The 17488-nt window shown below is 47.1% G+C and overlaps 1 protein-coding gene across 5 annotated transcripts in view; it reads left to right on the plus strand.

Moving 5' to 3' along the window:
• Positions 1-17488, plus strand: part of LOC116952250 (uncharacterized) — a 285282-nt gene that overhangs the window by 109093 nt on the left and 158701 nt on the right. For all 5 annotated transcript variants that reach the window (XM_076074171.1, XM_032971438.2, XM_076074168.1 and 2 more), the window contains 2 exons: positions 5626-5691; positions 14627-14721. In XM_076074171.1, the coding sequence (XP_075930286.1) occupies positions 5626-5691; positions 14627-14721 (161 nt within the window). The remainder of the gene's footprint in view (positions 1-5625; positions 5692-14626; positions 14722-17488) is intronic.

The raw sequence follows: 17488 nt of genomic DNA on the forward strand, positions 1-17488 counted from the left end.
AAGTGTGGGTACTCCAACCTCTTCCCAGACGTCTGGCTAAGTGTGGAAGAGTAGGCCAAATACCCTACAGAGGCTCTCTACAGCTCCCTCTAGTGGAGGCCCTTCTGCCAGCGGTGATAAAAACAAGAAATCGCAGCGCTGCACCTTTATCTTGGAGGTTTATGCTGACAAGTGATGTCACCTAAATGTTGCATCTTCATTCGTGAGAATGCAATGAACCGTTGATAGTTTTCCAGCAGTCTCTCCTGTTTTATAGATATTGTACCAAAGTGGGATGGTGGCCCATTATGTATCATATTTATGAACTAATACTTAAGTTTAAAAATGCATGTTTTGAAAAAAAAATAACCAGTTGAAATATAAATATTCTCAAGTGACATGCATTCGTCATATGCAGCATATAATTATACACCTTCAGTACATCACCTTGTGTTCATTATACTTCTCCAAAATGCTCGTTGAATATGAATGTGTAAATAAAAAAAATGTTACCAGAAAAACCACAACTCTTTATTTTACATCGTGTTGCTTAGGCTTGAAACGAAATATTTGCGTTTTCGACAAACCTGACAATTGGACGATCAATTCCCCTCTTGCAACGGTCATGTGACCAATTTGTTTCAGTCCATCAGTGCATCCTGTTGTAGACAGATGATAGGGTTTATGCATTGTGTCTCTATGGGTCCACAAGTGCCTCATTATTTGGCAACAAAGCAGAAGTTCGAGCATTTGGAACGCTGTTTGGGTGTGTAGATGCGATGGAGTGTAATTAACTGCAAGCCGTTTCCTTGCGCATTTCACCGCTTTATGGCCGATATTTCTAACGAGCTCCATTACAACTTTGACATATTGCAAAGTTGCATCACCCTCTTCGTAGACGGTCTTTGTTTCAGAGGCAGATCCCTGTCATGACTTTGAAATCATGCATCGGATCCCTTCACAGTTCATAGTTCATTTATTTGGTATAGCCCTGTGAGCCATTCGGCTCTTGAATCGGGTGCAACCGCAACAAACAAAAAAACATGAACAAGAAAACATCTTAAAGTGATTATGTGACTGTGCAAACAGAAAATACAGGGAAAAAATATCAAAATATTCCTGAAATAGCACCGTACACCAACGCTGTGTGCAAAAATCCCAGTGGGATGCAAGTCAAATAACAACAACAACAACCACAAGACAACTAAGATTAAGGCCATCAGTCTAACATAGCTCATCATTGGCAAGACTTCGCTGTACCCGACTTGGTGCTAATCTTGTTTCCCCCTTCATCACATTTATTTAAAAAAAACCGACCGCTTTCAAAGTCTTGTGATCTAGCCCTTTCCCAGCCAGGCATATCTTGTCCTCAGGACAAGAGATGCCCTCCTGTGGCCGTTCCTGATATTTCACGTGACCCCTAATGTTGCTTTCAGGCCACAGTCATATGTCCTGCCGCCATCTAGTAGGGTAATCAGAAAATTAAAAAAAAATTGCACGTAATTATGGTCATGCCCCATTAATTATAACTTTTTTCTACTTACCAGAAATCAAATTGTCTAAGTTTACAGAATTGATTTTAAAAGCGTTTGGCTTCAGGGTGGCATACAGGAGCACATCAGATGGTCTTCGGAAGAGTTAACAGAGCGTGGTTGTAATCGGCCTTAATGAGCAATAAATGAGCAATCGAAGGGCACTGGAATGTGATGTTTGTCAAATTGGGTGGCTCTGCAGCGTGCCACTGCCTGTGCGCATCCGAGACGGCGAGGGCAGCCCACTCGCTCGCATTCGTCGCAGGCGCTCATTAGTAACCAGAGTCAAGTTTTGACAAGTTCTCCAGCCGTCTCAGCGGCAGATGATGGAGAGCCGTGGCCTCTTTTGTGTTGCATAGCATGGCATCTATCTACGACATCGCATGGGTCTATATACAGTGAGGGAAAAAAGTATTTGATCCCCTGCTGATTTTGTACGTTTGCCCGCTGACAAAGAAATGATCAGTCTATAATTTTAATGGTAGGTTTATTTGAACAGTGAGAGACAGAATAACAACAACAAAAATCCAGAAAAACGCATGTCAAAATGTTATTAATTGATTTGTATTTTAATGAGGGAAATAAGTATTTGACCCCTCTGCAAAACATGACTTAGTACTTGGTGGCAAAACCCTTGTTGGGAATCACAGAGGTCAGACGTTTCTTGTAGTTGCCCACCAGGTTTGCACACATCTCAGGAGGGATTTTGTCCAACTCCTCTTTGCAGATCTTCTCCAAGTCATTAAGGTTTCGAGGCTGACGTTTGGCAACTCGAACCTTCAGCTCCCTCCACAGATTTTCTATGGGATTAAGGTCTGGAGACTGGCTAGGCCACTCCAGAACCTTAATGTGCTTCTTCTTGAGCCACTCCTTTGTTGCCTTGGCCGTGTGTTTTGGGTCATTTTCATGCTGGAATACCCATCCACGACCCATTTTCAATGCCCTGGCTGAGGGAAAGGAGGTTCTCACCCAAGATTTGACGGTACATGGCCCTGTCCATCGTCCCTTTGATGCGGTGAAATTGTCCTCTCCCCTTAGCAGAAAAACACCCCCAAAGCATAATGTTTCCACCTCCATGTTTGACGGTGGGGATGGTGTTCTTGGGGTCATAGGCAGCATTCCTCCTCCTCCAAACTTGGCGAGTTGAGTTGATGCCAAAGAGCTCCATTTTGGTCTCATCTGACCACAACATTTTCACCCAGTTGTCCTCTGAATCATTCAGATGTTCATTGGCAAACTTCAGACGGGCATGTATATGTGCTTTCTTGAGCATGGGGACCTTGCAGGGCGCTGCAGGATTTCAGTCCTTCACGGCGTAGTGTGTTACCAATTGTTTTCTTGGTGACTATGGTCCCAGCTGCCTTGAGATCATTGACAAGATCCTCCCGTGTAGTTCTGGGCTGATTCCTCACCGTTCTCAACTTCTCATGATCATTGCAACTCCACGAGGTGAGATCTTGCATGGAGCCCCAGGCCGAGGGAGATTGACAGTTCTTTTGTGTTTCTTCCATTTGCGAATAATTGCACCAACTGTTGTCACCTTCTCACCAAGCTGCTTGGCAATGGTCTTGTAGCCCATTCCAGCCTTGTGTAGGTCTACAATCTTGTCCCTGACATCCTTGGATAGCTCTTTGGTCTTGACCATGGTGGAGAGTTTGGAATCTGATTGATTGCTTCTGTGGACAGGTGTCTTTTATACAGGTAACAAGCTGAGATTAGGAGCACTCCCTTTAAGAGTGTGCTCCTAATCTCAGCTCGTTACCTGTATAAAAGACACCTGGGAGCCAGAAATCTTTCTGATTGAGAGGGGGTCAAATACTTATTTTCCTCAATAAAATGCAAATCAATTTATAAAAAAAATTACATGCGTTTTCTGGATTTTGTTGTTGTTATTCTGTCTCTCACTGTTCAAATAAACCTACCATTAAAATTATAGACTGATCATTTCTTTGTCAGTGGGCAAACGTACAAAATCAGCAAGGGATCAAATACTTTTTTTCCCTCACTGTACGTAGCACGGCTTTGTTTACACCTATAGACTCTCCGTTTTGCCGACGTCGGATGCTGCTTTGGAATAACGGTTCGCACGTTGGGACTTGTAAAGGTCAACAGAGGTCACCGGTTCATTTCATTCACCCGGCGGGTGTGGCAGTTGAAACCTGCAGACAAACGGCACCTGAACAATATGCACGCTCACGGAACCCGAGTACAAATACAATAAAAGCACTCACCGCGTTCTTCATTAACGCCTCTTTATAACGGAACAATACAATATATATGGTTGCGGTTAAAGTACTACAGCCATGGCTGGGTATTTTTTTAAAATACTGACAGCTAAAGTGTCAAAAATGTACTCACCGCACATTGCTAATTAAACTTTCCATTTAATCGCTGGCGGCAAAAAAAAAATATTGTGAATGAACCTCATAGTGCTCTTACCTGGTTACACAAAGGAGACTGATTAATAATAATTTTACGGCGGTAATTCAACCCTCAAACCCAACAAATCGAAAGCATTGGCAACAATGGTTAGTGCACACTGCTGTGAGCCCAGCAACCTGGGTTCGATCCCCAGGCACGGCAAACAATCGGTGGCGAGTGATACTTGAAACTGTCCTGGGAAACCCTCCACACCCCCACCACCCCGTAACTCCTTCATCAACCCACGCTGACGACCGCCGCTGGATTGACCGGGCGCCGCGATTTCACTCGGTATGCAAGCGCAGTCCAAAGTCCTCTTCCGTGCTCGGTCAAAGCATCGAAGCGGTGCTCCTTTGTCAATTGGCAAACCTCGAGCCAGTGGTGGATATTCCCCCATTCCCATGGCAAGGATCAGTCTCTAACAGAACAACCACCGTTGACACTCCACCCGGTAATGTTAGAAGAAAAAAAAAAAACCTGATGGGAATCTTCCAATTGTATCCTAATCATATCTGGTGGGGAGATTGCGTGAGTCAGTTGAACCTGGCCACGACTTGAAACTCATGCCCTTAACGCCATTGAGAGCCCCCGCTCATTTCAAATTCCATGGCAAGTAGCCGGTCTCCCTCTCTCGATTCACGAAGTAGTCTGAAACTTTCCACGAAGCTGCTACCTCTGACTTTTTTTGATTCTCATTTGCAACTCAACGAGAGCCCCGGTACCAAAACGCCAATCACAGAACGGAGGGGTTTATGGGGTTTGGGGGTGTGGGGGGGGAGGGGGCACAAACTCGGCGAACAGCTGCAGCCCGATTTTCTGCATGGCAAGTGCCCCGACGCAGGGGTGGAGGGGGGAGATTGGGCTCACTGCACACACCACCCAGGTGGGGGGAACACATGCCGGGGGAGGAGGAGGGGGGGGGGTATACATGAAGGTTTATATAAAACCAAACTTTTTATTTGAGCAAGTAAAGCCCCACTGAGCAACGAAGTGGACTTATCGTCCGGAAATTTACAGCAGCCAAATGCTCTGAACGCACATCGTTGATTCTAAATGTGGAGGGGAAAACCGGAGGACCTGGAGAAAAATCCACGCGACCACGGGGAGAGAGACACGCAAACTCGAAATGTGCAACAGGCGTCAGGGTCGGGATCGAAACCACGACCTCCTGTATACCAGGCGAGGTAGTTAACATCTCCTAGCCACCGTGATGATGATGATGATGAGAGAGAGACACGCAAAATCCAAATATACAGCAACAGGCGTCAGGGTCGGGATCGAACCCACGACTTCCTGTACACCAGGCGAGGTAGTTAACATCTCACAGGGTCGGGATGGAACCCACGACCTCCTGTATACCAGGCGAGGTAGTTAACATCTCACAGGGCCGGGATGGAACCCACGACCTCCTGTATACCAGGCGAGGTATTTATGGGAAGGGGAAAGGGGTTATTCGGAAGATAACTACCGGGGGAAGGAAAGGGACAGGGGGAGGGAGGAAGGGGGAGGGGGAAACCGGGTGGGGTGGGGTTGGGGGTCCCCTTCCTTTTTAAACCCAAGAGGGTCGGCTGAGCTGCCCCGATACTCAACCGGGATGTGAACCTCCGCACCCTCGTGCTCTAACCCTAGGACCCCACCCAGCCACGCTCATTCACCCATTGCTGTCTCCTCTGTGTGTGTGTGTGCGCCACAGATGACGGAAGGGCGTCGGTGCCAGATTAATCTCCTGGACGACCGGAAGCTGGAGCTCCTGGTCCAGGTGACTTTAACGGCACAACCCCGCACACCGTCGAGACTCGGGCATTCGTCGCCTCTCGTTCATCATCCATAACAGAGGTTTTTTTGGGTTAGATTGTGTAACTGCAAATGTGTCGTTAAACCCGCCACCGCCCGACACAGACAATTAGTAAAGGTTTGTCACGTAAACAGAACGTTCCAATTCGTTACTAGTACAGCGCACCGGTGTGTTGGAGAGCAAATCCACAACGTTTACAGTCTGAGTGCGACGTTTTGTCAGTAATTACAACGGGCATCATCAGGCAGACAGCCAGATTTGTGGAGAAATCCTCCTGTTCATCACCGAGTTGAACTGCATTGTGGGGGATACCCTCAGCCCCCTGGGACTCCAGCAGTTCAAGCTGAAGGGTCTGGCAGCACCCGGACCACCGCCTTCTCAGCGTTTGCAGGGGATGGGCGGTAAATACTGGGATACGCGTGACGCCCACGTCCCACAGAATTAAAAAAAAACACACACAATTGGGCCCTAAATAGATGTGTTAATCTGAGTGCTGGGCTCGGTTAATTTTTTTGATCTTAAAAAAAACTAAAATGTGTAATGTTTTAAAGCTTATCATGCGTACAGAATAGTTTAGTGACAGTGAGATGTATTCCGACTGTGATACCCGCACCCTTCTGGGACACGCTCACAGTTCTTCATTAAAGCGGTCTTCAAGAAAGAAATACCAGCAAAGAGCAAGCAATGGGGGCGTGACTTGATTTTAAGAGCGGAGATTATAGGCCGTTATGTTGAATCTGCCAAAGCGTGTAATAGGTTCAAAGAGTCCATCAGTAATGTAAGGCACGAACGAAAACACTCAAACCAATGCGATACTAACTCGTCAAGTAATACTGCTCTACAGCAAATGTAAATATCACGTTTAAGTTTTGTTACGTATCGCTTACGGCCCTTTTTAAATGGTTTCCTTTTAATCTGCTAATTTAATGCTCCTCGAGGTTGTTGTGTGTATCTTATGCATTTATTGGCAAATGTGTGTCTGCAGGAGTATTTTTTTTTATTCATGCTCATTTTGTTGCCTTATGGAAAGGTTTGTAAAAAACAAATTAATGAGTTCTTTACTCACAATTGTATGCTTTCAAGTTGATGCTTCATTTGGGGGGGGGGGTCAATTTAGTTCACCATCCCTTCGGAGTGAATCACTAAATTTATTATTAATCCTTTATTTCACTTATTTACCCAAGAAAGTCTCACGATACTTATTTTCAGGAGGGTCCCGGCAAGTTGTCTCAGTGCGGGGGGGGGGGGGGGGGGGCGATGTTGCCATTTGTATATCCCAGGGTGAGTAATTTTCAGAATAATTTCTAAGGAATGGGCTGTTTGGCCGATGCCTTCTTCTTCTTCAGCTGTCCATCGCGAACGATGACGACTGCGGAGAACAGCTAGAAATTTCCTGCGCGCCGGTGGCATGAGAGGCGCCAAACCCTTGAGCGGAAAGCATCGGCCCGCGCACTGTGGCCAAAGAGTTTGCCCGCTCGTCTGCTGGGCGGGATTCGTGTTGGGCCGTTGCTGCTGGTGTTGACGCTGATACGCTCTTGTCCCTGTTTTTCTCCTTCAATACCAGACACATTGTATGAGGGGTTCCTTTTGCGATGTCATTGTTTCAGTTATGGGAGGAAACTAGAGGAAACCCGTGAAGAACGGGAAAAGAACATAGAAACTTCACGGAGATAGCCGACCCCCAGTGGGGAATCCGACCCCGGCACATGTTGCTGTGAGGAGGCACAAATGCCTCCACTCGGCCATCCTCCTGGCTCGTGAGTTCTGCACGTTGGGACGTCAACAGCGGTTGCCTAATGGGAAAGACTTTCCACTTACTCTTTGTGAATGTGCCATTCCCACCCACTGTCTCAATCAGGGCTGACATTGCCGATGAGCAGGGGTGGCGTAGGGGGATAAAGAAACCGTGCAAAATCACAGCAGCCCAAAATCACAGCAGCCCAAAATCATAGCACCCCAAAATCTAAGCACCCCAAAATCATAGCACCCCAAAATCAATAGCACCCCAAAATCACAGCACCCCAAAATCATAGCACCCCAAAATCTAAGCACCCCAAAATCATAGCACCCCAAAATCGATAGCACCCCAAAATCATAGCACCCAAAAATCATAGCACCCCAAAATCATACTACCCCAAAAATAAAAGCACCCCAAAATCATAGCACCCCAAAATCATAGCACCCCAAAATCAAAGCACCCCAAAATCACAGCACCCCAAAATCATAGCACCCCAAAATCATAGCACCCCAAAATCATAGCACCCCAAAATCAAAACACCCCAAAATCATAGCACCCCAAAATCATAGCACCCCAAAATCAAAGCACCCCAAAATCATAGCACCCAAAAATCATAGCACCCCAAAATCATAGCACCCCAAAATCAAAGCATCCCAAAATCATAGCACCCCAAAATCATAGCACCCCAAAATCAAAGCACCCCAAAATCACAGCACCCCAAAATCACAGCACCCCAAAATCATAGCACCCCGAAATCATAGCACCCCAAAATCAAAGCACCCCAAAATCACAGCACCACAAAATCACAGCACCCCAAAATCAAAGCACCCCAAAATCATAGCACCCCAAAATCAAAGCACCCCAAAATCATAGCACCCCAAAATCACAGCACCCCAAAATCAAAGCACCCCAAAATCACAGCACTCCAGATTCATAGCACCCCAGAATAATTGCACCCCAAGAAGCTCAGGGGGAAAGGGGGGCATCGGGGTTCATTAAAAATCGGGGTGCATCGTATCTCGACTTTTAAATCATAATAAACGTAACGAGCTCATTCATGGCTCTCTCTCTCTATAAATAAAACATGATCTCTGAATACATAGCAGGGCTCGACGTACGTAGCATGGCTCGGCCACTGGTGCTTAGGCAGGCGAGCTCACTCGCACTGTTTAGGGCTTCTCAAAAGACTTGTCCGTGTCGCCTGGCCTACACTCTTCATGTGTGACCAGTGGAGTCCGGGACTACCTTGGACGATTGATGTTTCCTAACTTCTTGCACGGTGTGCACTCAGATAACCCCTGGGTTTAATTGCACCTTCTAAATGTCAATTATTATTATCATCAATTAAAGCTCTCGCGTGTCTCTCTTTTTTTTTCCTGCTTCTCTTTTGATCTCATCGCATCTCATAATGTTGTCTGCAAACCTCTTATCTCGTCTCCGTCGCCTGTTCGTATCTCTTCACCCAACACACGAGAATATTATTAATTGAAAAAAAGGGGGAGAATGGTTAAAGGGGGGGGGGCGGAAGTGGCGGCGGGGGGGGGGGGCACGTGGGGACCAGCAGCACCGTTGGTGATGAACACTCAACCAGCCCACGCTTGTTGGAGCATGAACAAGCGTGTTTTGCCTTTGGCCTTAGAACGTTGCCTTGCTGTTGATGTCGGCGCTGTTGTTGAAGGACAGAGCGGCGGGAGGAGCGGGGGGGCGAAGCTGTAGGTGAAGCTGGGATGGGTTTTTGCCAGAGTACGATCGCTCCTCCGAAATATCTTGAGCGCATCACAGCCTCCGGCACTGTGAACTTGTGCAGCCGAAATTACCTTTTAAATCCGCGACTCAAATATTTATAGAGCAGCTGCCTCCCCCTGGCCGAACCTCACGGCGGCACGACTTAAAAATAAACGCTTTCCAAATGGAGGGACGCGTTCATCTCGCTGCCACAGATATGTGCCGGTTTTTTTTACACGGTTATTGATGAAGCTTTGTTGTTGAGTCAATTGAGCCGCATCAGCACTTTGGGACCACTTTTTATGCATGGCCCTGCCTTGCGGTGGGAGGTTGACAAATCTCATTGATGTAATGCTCACATCATGTGCTAATCCGATGCTGTTCCATGCGGGAACACTAATCCCTTCACGTTTAAGGGGATGTCACCCTGTGGTACCGCTGTTTTTATCCTTTGCGGGAGGAAGCATCGAGGGCTGTGTGTGTCCCTGTGTATGTGGCATCGCCAAATCAATGCCCTTTACTAAACCAGGCGAGCGCTTGAAAATACACGCTCGGGTGGATACAGAATCGGGCTCAGTCATGGACAGAGCTACAAGTAAGTCCATGACTGTGGGGAATGGCAGTGGTTAGCACGCTGCGCTACGAACCCGGTGATAATCGTCACTGGCCAACACCAGTGACGATTATCTGAACCGGTCCTGGGCCTCAGTACTTGGTGTGGTAAGCATCGCCGCTAGGGAGATAAAGGTGGTGGCACGTGGTGCTGGCCACCCACCCTCTCGCGTTCCATAGGTGCTCGGTAACGGAACTTCTACGGACAGATTGTTAAGGCTATACGGGGGATCTTTGTCTTTGTATCATAACCCAATCAATGCCCTTTACCTAACCAAAAAAACCCACTCACATGCATACACTATCTGGCTCACTCATGGACAGAGCTAACTGGAAGGAAGGCGACGATCGCCCGTGTATTTGAGAAATGACACGGCACATGGAGAAGGAGCGAGAGATGGGACACAATGTTATGTCCAGCCGGGGTGGCGCTGTGGTTATTGCTCACGGCTCACAATCAATCGGAAGGTTTGCGAGTTGGGCAGCTCGGCTCATCATTCCTGCTGGGTTTATTAAAAAGAGGAAAACAATGTTTTTTGTAGCGCCACGAAGTGCGCATGCTCAATGGAGACATGTGTCCCACCTCCTCCTCCTCCTCCCACCCCGTTGGGATGTGGAATTTCCACCACTGGCTCTGGGTCACTGACGGAGATGGCCACCAATTCCACGCTCGTTTGAACAGAACGGCACTTCCACGTTGTGTAATGTAGCATCTCATTGCCCCATCGACAGGAGCCAAATCGTGGAAATTCCCATCGGTTCACAAACGGGCAACGTTCAACGCGTGACGCGATCTCTCCTTTGTCTCGTCCTCCGCTTGTATCCATGGGGGGGAGGGGGAGGGGGGAGCCACAAGCAAGCAGCAGCCTCGGCGCGTGGAGCCTTAGAGGCTGCTTGGTCTGGAAGTGGGGACCGGGGTAGGTGGTGGTGGTGGTGGTGGGGAGGGGGTTGCCATGGTAACAGGATCGTCGAAACGACTGAAGGAGAAGCATTGGAGGATCGAGGGCGTGCAGAGTTCAGAGGCAGACGTGGGCACGTCCCCTTTGTAGGCTGTGGAGAGTCGTGCGTGTGGGGCTAAGCCACTCGTCGGCAGCGTGACAAGGCGAGGAAGGCACCTGTTGCCGCTTTCCGTCTGGAAGGGCTGCAGAACGCTGGCCCCGCGCGGAGAATTTCAAACCGATTGCACGAGAATTAACACTCGTCGCTCGCGCGTTTCCGAGATTCAGCGGTAAAAGGGACCCACCCACCTACCTGGTTTATAAAAACGGTGGTGGTCGCTCTATAGATTCGATGAGAGTGCTTCCTGCAGTAAGAAATGTAAAATTGAAACTCCTGGCTCATAACCCCCGATGCCGTTTTATAACTTTTGGAGACTAATGGGCGTTCACATGGTGAGGGCACTGCGCCAAGCACCTGCCAACCTGAGTTTGATTCCTGGCCACGACTAACATCGGTGGTCAGTGTTAACTGAACACCCCCCCCCCCCATCTCTTTCAGCAACCAGCATTGACCAGCATGGTGAAGTATAGTCAAACTGTGGATGAAACAGAAGATTGTAAATTATCGTTATTATTCATTTGGATATAGTGGAGCATATGTTGAGTGATGTTAAGTGGAATAATTGTGTTGTGGTTTAACGCATGACTAAGCTTTTCTTTTGTCATTATGGCAATTACAAAAATGCACTCCAACATAAGTGTACATTGTGGAAGGCAGCTTTTGACCCAATTCATCTGAAATGCAATCCATTTACATTTTTACACGGGCCACTTCTGTCATAAGCAAAGGGTTATTTAGCAGGGATGTTTAGCAACAAACATAAAACACACTAAATTGTTTAATTATATTTCTCAGGCTACAAAAGCATCTCATAAGTGATGTGATCATTTCATGATCATTTCATGATCACAATCCATGATATCCTGCAAAGAGTAGAAATGTTTGAGGGATGCGTAATTCACATTATTTGGATCTTTCGGTAAAATCACGTAGATAGGTTCAAATAAAATAACAACAAAAAACCTACGACGTTTCGATCGCAACACAAGCGACCGTCTTTGAACCTATCTACGTGACTTTACCGAAAGACCCAAAAAATATGAATTCCTGCAGTCACGAAAGCTTTAGGTCAAGATTTTAAGGGATGCTGTTGTAAATTCTAATACTGTAGCAGGTAGCACATGATAATAATAATAAAAACAATTATGACAGGCGGGCAGTGTTGGCTATGCATGTGGCCTGTAAACCAGTGCTGTGGAGGCAAGGGTTGGTGGACCACACAGATGTTGCCAAACTCCCTGTGGGCGTTGAGGTGACATACCGTGGCTCGCCAGGGGAAGGCGATGCAGAAAAGTTGCAAACTTATCATTATTTTGTCCCTTCTGTATGGGATACAGTGTTGCCCTTTCGCACGGTTGGGCTTTCCTCCGGGTTCTCCGATTTGTTCACACTTGTATAAACTATGATGAATTGGCTGCTGTAAATAGCTTAATACATAGTGGACTGCAGAGCTTGTGAAATTGATAGTGCTGGCTCCGTGCCTGCCTGCCTGCTACTTTCGCGCCTGTCTGCTGTTCCTCAGAGATTGTGAGATGCACTACGCATGAACGATGCTTCGCAAACCTAAACGTTATTGTTCCAATCACGTAGCCCCTTGGATGTGAGAGTCTACAAATTAATCACGGATGAATTTGCGGTTTTGTATTTTGGCGGAAAATCTCACCTTCCGGAACATTGTCTGAATTGTATCCTGTTTCCCCTTCAAATTCACACGTGATCACTGAAGTGGTCTCTTGTTTTTTTGTTTGTACGAGCCCAGCTCCACAATTTCCTCCTCCTCCTCTACAACGAGCAATGTAATTGGTTTAATTTCGTCATTAGAGGCAGCCATTTAATTTCTGTTGCACAGAGCCGTGCTGCTGACATTTTGCCAAACAGATCTTCCCCCAAGCAAGCTAGCCACAACGGTGCCAATTAGATTCAATCCCCCGCGGCTGCGACATCAACGATGGCATTAAACGGTTGTTAAAAGAATACGTGTACGGCTACGTTGAAGGGAAACAATAAAATAATAAAATATATATTAAACAATAAAATTCTCACGGCGTTTCGACCATAACACAAACGGCCATCATCAGGTGTGAAAAACCAACGGCAAGAAACATTTGAAATAAGTGGCGGTTAGCATGTATTATTTCTTTTCAAACGTTGTTTGTATTTATATATTTTTTATTATTTCATTGTTTCCCTTCAACGTGCGTGACTTTACCGAAAGAGCTAAGAATATGAATTACTGCAGTTACGAAAGCTTTAAATCAAAATTTAATACGTGTACGGCCTTTCCGACCCCGCGCCCGTAGCGCCCTACGAAGCCTTCGTGCAGCAGTGGATTGTACGTGGCTGATGATGGCGATGATGACAAGTTAAATCGTTTAAACGCTTCCGTACCAAGTTGAGGCAATGGCAAGTTCCAAGAGCTACCTCCCACCTCCCCCCACCCCTTTCCCTCCCTGACTAATATTTAAAAAGCTGCCTACATATGGTGTGAGCTCAACTGCCACGCCGGGAAATCGTTTCCAACTGGCGACCTCTGGATTGCAAGTCCAGCTGCGCTGACGATTGCAGCTGTTGCAGCGCCTTGTGTCGATGCCGATGGCGAAAAAGTTGGAATGTCACAGAAATCATTAAAACAGCAGCGGTCCCCAACCTTTTTGGCACCAGGGACCGGTTTCGTGGAAAACAATTCTTTCACGGACCGGGGAGAGGGGGGTTCATCATTGTGTCTTTCCCCCTTTTCAAAGAAGCTCTCCAGTGACGTTTGTTTGTTACTCATTGTGGCTACTAGGGGTTAGAGCTTGTGGGCTTACTCATTGTGGCTACTAGGGGTTAGCTTGTGGGCTTACTCATTGTGGCTACTAGGGGTTAGAGCTTGTGGGCTTACTCATGGTGGCTACTAGGGGTTAGAGCTTGTGGGCTTACTCATTGTGGCTACTAGGGGTTAGAGCTTGTGGGCTTACTCATTGTGGCTACTAGGGGTTAGAGCTTGTGGGCTTACTCATTGCGGCTACTAGGGGTTAGAGCTTGTGGGCTTACTCATTGTGGCTACTAGGGGTTAGAGCTTGTGGGCTTACTCATTGTGGCTACTAGGGGTTAGAGCTTGTGGGCTTACTCATTGTGGCTACTAGGGGTTAGAGCTTGTGGGCTTACTCATTGTGGCTACTAGGGGTTAGAGCTTGTGGGCTTACTCATTGTGGCTACTAGGGGTTAGAGCTTGTGGGCTTACTCATTGTGGCTACTAGGGGTTAGAGCTTGTGGGCTTGCTCATTGTGGCTACTAGGGGTTAGAGCTTGTGGGCTTACTCATTGTGCCTACTAGGGGTTAGAGCTTGTGGGCTTATTCATTGTGGCTACTAGGGGTTAGAGCTTGTGGGCTTACTCATTGTGGTTACTAAGGGTTAGCTTGTGAGCTTACTCATTGTGGCAACTAGGGGTTAGAGCTTGTGGGCTTATTCATTGTGGCTACTATGGGTTAGAGCTTGTGGGCTTACTCATTGTGGCTACTAGGGGTTAGAGCTTGTGGGCTTACCACAACTGTGACTGAGACAAGTGCTACGTAGTGCGGGAAAGAGGCGCGGACGGAAGTGGTGAATAATAAAACAATGGAGGCGGGCCACGTGCGGACTCACCGCTCTCACCTCCTGCTGCTGTGCGGCCCAGTTCCTAACAGGCCACAGACCGGTACCGGTCCGCGGCCCGGTGGTTGGGGACCCCTGAATTAAAAGACTGAATTGTGACGTTTGCCCTGGTGCCAACCCTTGTGTTCCAGCCCAAGCTGCTGGGGAAGGAGCTGTTGGATCTCGTGGCGTCCCATGTAAGCCTGAAGGAGAAGGAGTACTTTGGGCTCGCCTACACGGATGAAATGTGAGTGCCGCCCCCTCGCTTCTGCACGCATTTAAATCTCCCGGTCTCATGCGCCAACGAATGTTAAAAATATCTTCGTGCAGTGCTAATTTATGTGCATCAGTCCTTCACTCATTGCAGAGCCAAGGTGCAAGCTGTCGTCATCATCATCATCATCAAAAGTCAAAGTGCATTCCTGCTCAAATGAGTATGGGAAGATGGGAGGTGGAAATTTATTGAATTGACAAGGGGAAGGACGAATGGAAGCAACAGAGGGAGTGCTCAGATTGATTAAAATCACCCAGAAGAATGAATGGGTGAGGCAAGGGTAGAATGGAATAAAGAATGTATTCGAGATTATCAAAAAAGAAGGATGTGGGCCAGGAGGACGATAGATGATGAGCAGAGAGATGGCATGGGGGCATTTTTGGTTGTGTCTCGTAACTTAGGGACACGTGCGATGTGCCACAGTAGGAATAAACTGCCTACATTGAATCCAATACGGCGCGTGTATCTTTGTTGAAAGAAAAAACTAAATCGACTGAGATTAAACCAGCATGCTATCTCTTCCTAAAAGGACTAATATGGATGGTATCGTGTAGACTAGGTTCGTAGTTTGATCCACGCAGCTGCCTGTGATTAAAGCAAGGATATCAAGAGTCTCAGTCCAGTCGACAATGGCTGCACACACAACAACAACAAAAATTTACTTTAAATTTGGTGCTACAACCTAACTGGGACGAATTCTAACTCTGAGAATTAAAATATCAGTTCAACTCTCCAGCGACGAACAATAACTGTCCCGTATGGCAGAGCCAGTGGGAAAGTGCTGACCCCGTACTGTGTAAACTGGAGGTCATTTTAAAGGAATCTCAGAGGTGGCTCTGTGATCTCCGCTTCCTCGGGCCGTTCTCCAGTGCAAAGGGTTACGCCGCTGTGCACGTGGGGGGTATCCGAAAGGATATTTCGTTGTGTGACACGTCGCCCATAGCACAATCAGGATGAACTTTTGTAGGAAAAATTACAACGGGATGAAACAACAACAGTTAGTGGTTTAATGCCAAGGTGAACAACTCTGGTGGGTGGTTGCCTTGGGTGTTTTCTGAGAGACCCTGGCTGGGTGTTAATACACTGGCAGAGAACACTTGTTGGCAAGAACCAGGTGTTCATGTGGTGCACTGATAAATTGACATTGCAGAAATGTAGAAGGCCAGGAATTCTGCTGTGCTCGTGTGTGTCCGTGTACGTGGGGGAGCGGTAGTGTAGCGGTTAGCGCGCTGCGCTACGAACCCGGCGACCCGAGTTAGATTCCCGCTCACGGCCAACACCAGTGATTATCTGAACCGCTCCTGGGCCTCCCCTCGGTCGACTCGGCGTCAAATGAGTACCTGGTGCGGTGTGTAAACATCGCCACTGGGGAGACAAAGGTGGCCGGGCGCGGTGTTACCCACCCACCCCCTTGTGTGCCGTGCCAACCTTCATAGGTGCTCGCTAACAGCACTTGCCCAAACAGTCTGTTGAGGCTATACGGGGGATCTTTGTCTTTTTTTTTACATTTCACCAATAAAGGGAAAGTTAATTTCATAGAGCACGCATTCTCAGCGCAATACAAAAGCCCAGACGTAAAAACATACCAACAGGTTTATACGTGTGTTGGTTGGTCCTGAGTCACTGGTGGGAAAAAAAATCCCGTGATTGTGGCCAGGCTCTCAACAGAAGAACCGTTGTCGGCTTACCACAATTGAATAATCATCATCGTCATCATCAGCAGCAGCCATGATCTATCCACTGCTAGATGAAGGCCTCCCCCGCAGTCCGTGCAATGTAATGATCCACCCGGCACCTGGCCACGAGCCGATGGCCATCGCTCCATCTCCTCGGTGGACTTCCCTTGGCCCTAATTGAATGTGAAATTTTAATGCTTTAAATATGTATTGTGTGTTTTAAAGAGTCAATATATATTGTATATTTTGACGTCAGAAAATATGATTATACGTGCAGGTATTTTTAAAACATGTTAATAGGTCATATTAGTTTACATTTTGCCCGATTTTAAAGTAATGAATTTGTTGTTTATTAAGTTTATTTAACGCAAAACAAGATTGTAGATGAAAGTAAACAGTAATTATGTTCGTGATTCCTTGCTGAGGGCGCAGCAGGCCTTTGTTGGAAATCATCAGCTTCTAGAACATCGCGCAACAGCAAAGAAATCTAACAACGAATGGGAAAAAGTGGACGAAACCGTGAGAACGTCGCGCCATTTCGTTATGGAGTCATTGGATCTGTTTTAACGGTCGGCATTTAAAATTATTTCGAAAGGGGATTAGCCTGGAGTCGTTTCGTGAAAGTGGTGCAGATTCTTTGGTTCTTTCGGTAAAGTCACCACGTAGAATGAGAATAAAATAATAAAACAACACAATGAAATTCTCACGACGTTTCGGCCACAACGCAAGCGGCCGTCTTCAGATTCACCCACGAGTGGGGGAATTACGGACACCACTCCGAATCTGTTGTGGCCCAGGTGAGACCATAATTGCCCTGCAATGATGGCCCATGTACCTGAAGGTAAACATTCAATGTGGACGCCTCTAAACCACAAGCTCTAGAGACAGGAGTTAATGCCGCGGTTCTTAACCTTTACCGCAGCCTTGCTTGCAACCCCTTTGGTTCTCCATCGTTGGAAAGTGTATGATGTTAATAAATACACGGGGTTTGGTTAATCAAAGGTAGTTATACTTCCGCGCCCGTGCTTAATTTGTGTTTCGATGATTTTTCTATTTAAAAAAGA

Source organism: Petromyzon marinus, chromosome 46, assembly GCF_048934315.1.
Source record: "Petromyzon marinus isolate PM22_M1 ecotype Great Lakes invasive population chromosome 46, UKy_Petmar_22M1.pri1.0, whole genome shotgun sequence".
NCBI classification, from domain to species: Eukaryota; Metazoa; Chordata; class Hyperoartia; order Petromyzontiformes; family Petromyzontidae; genus Petromyzon; species Petromyzon marinus.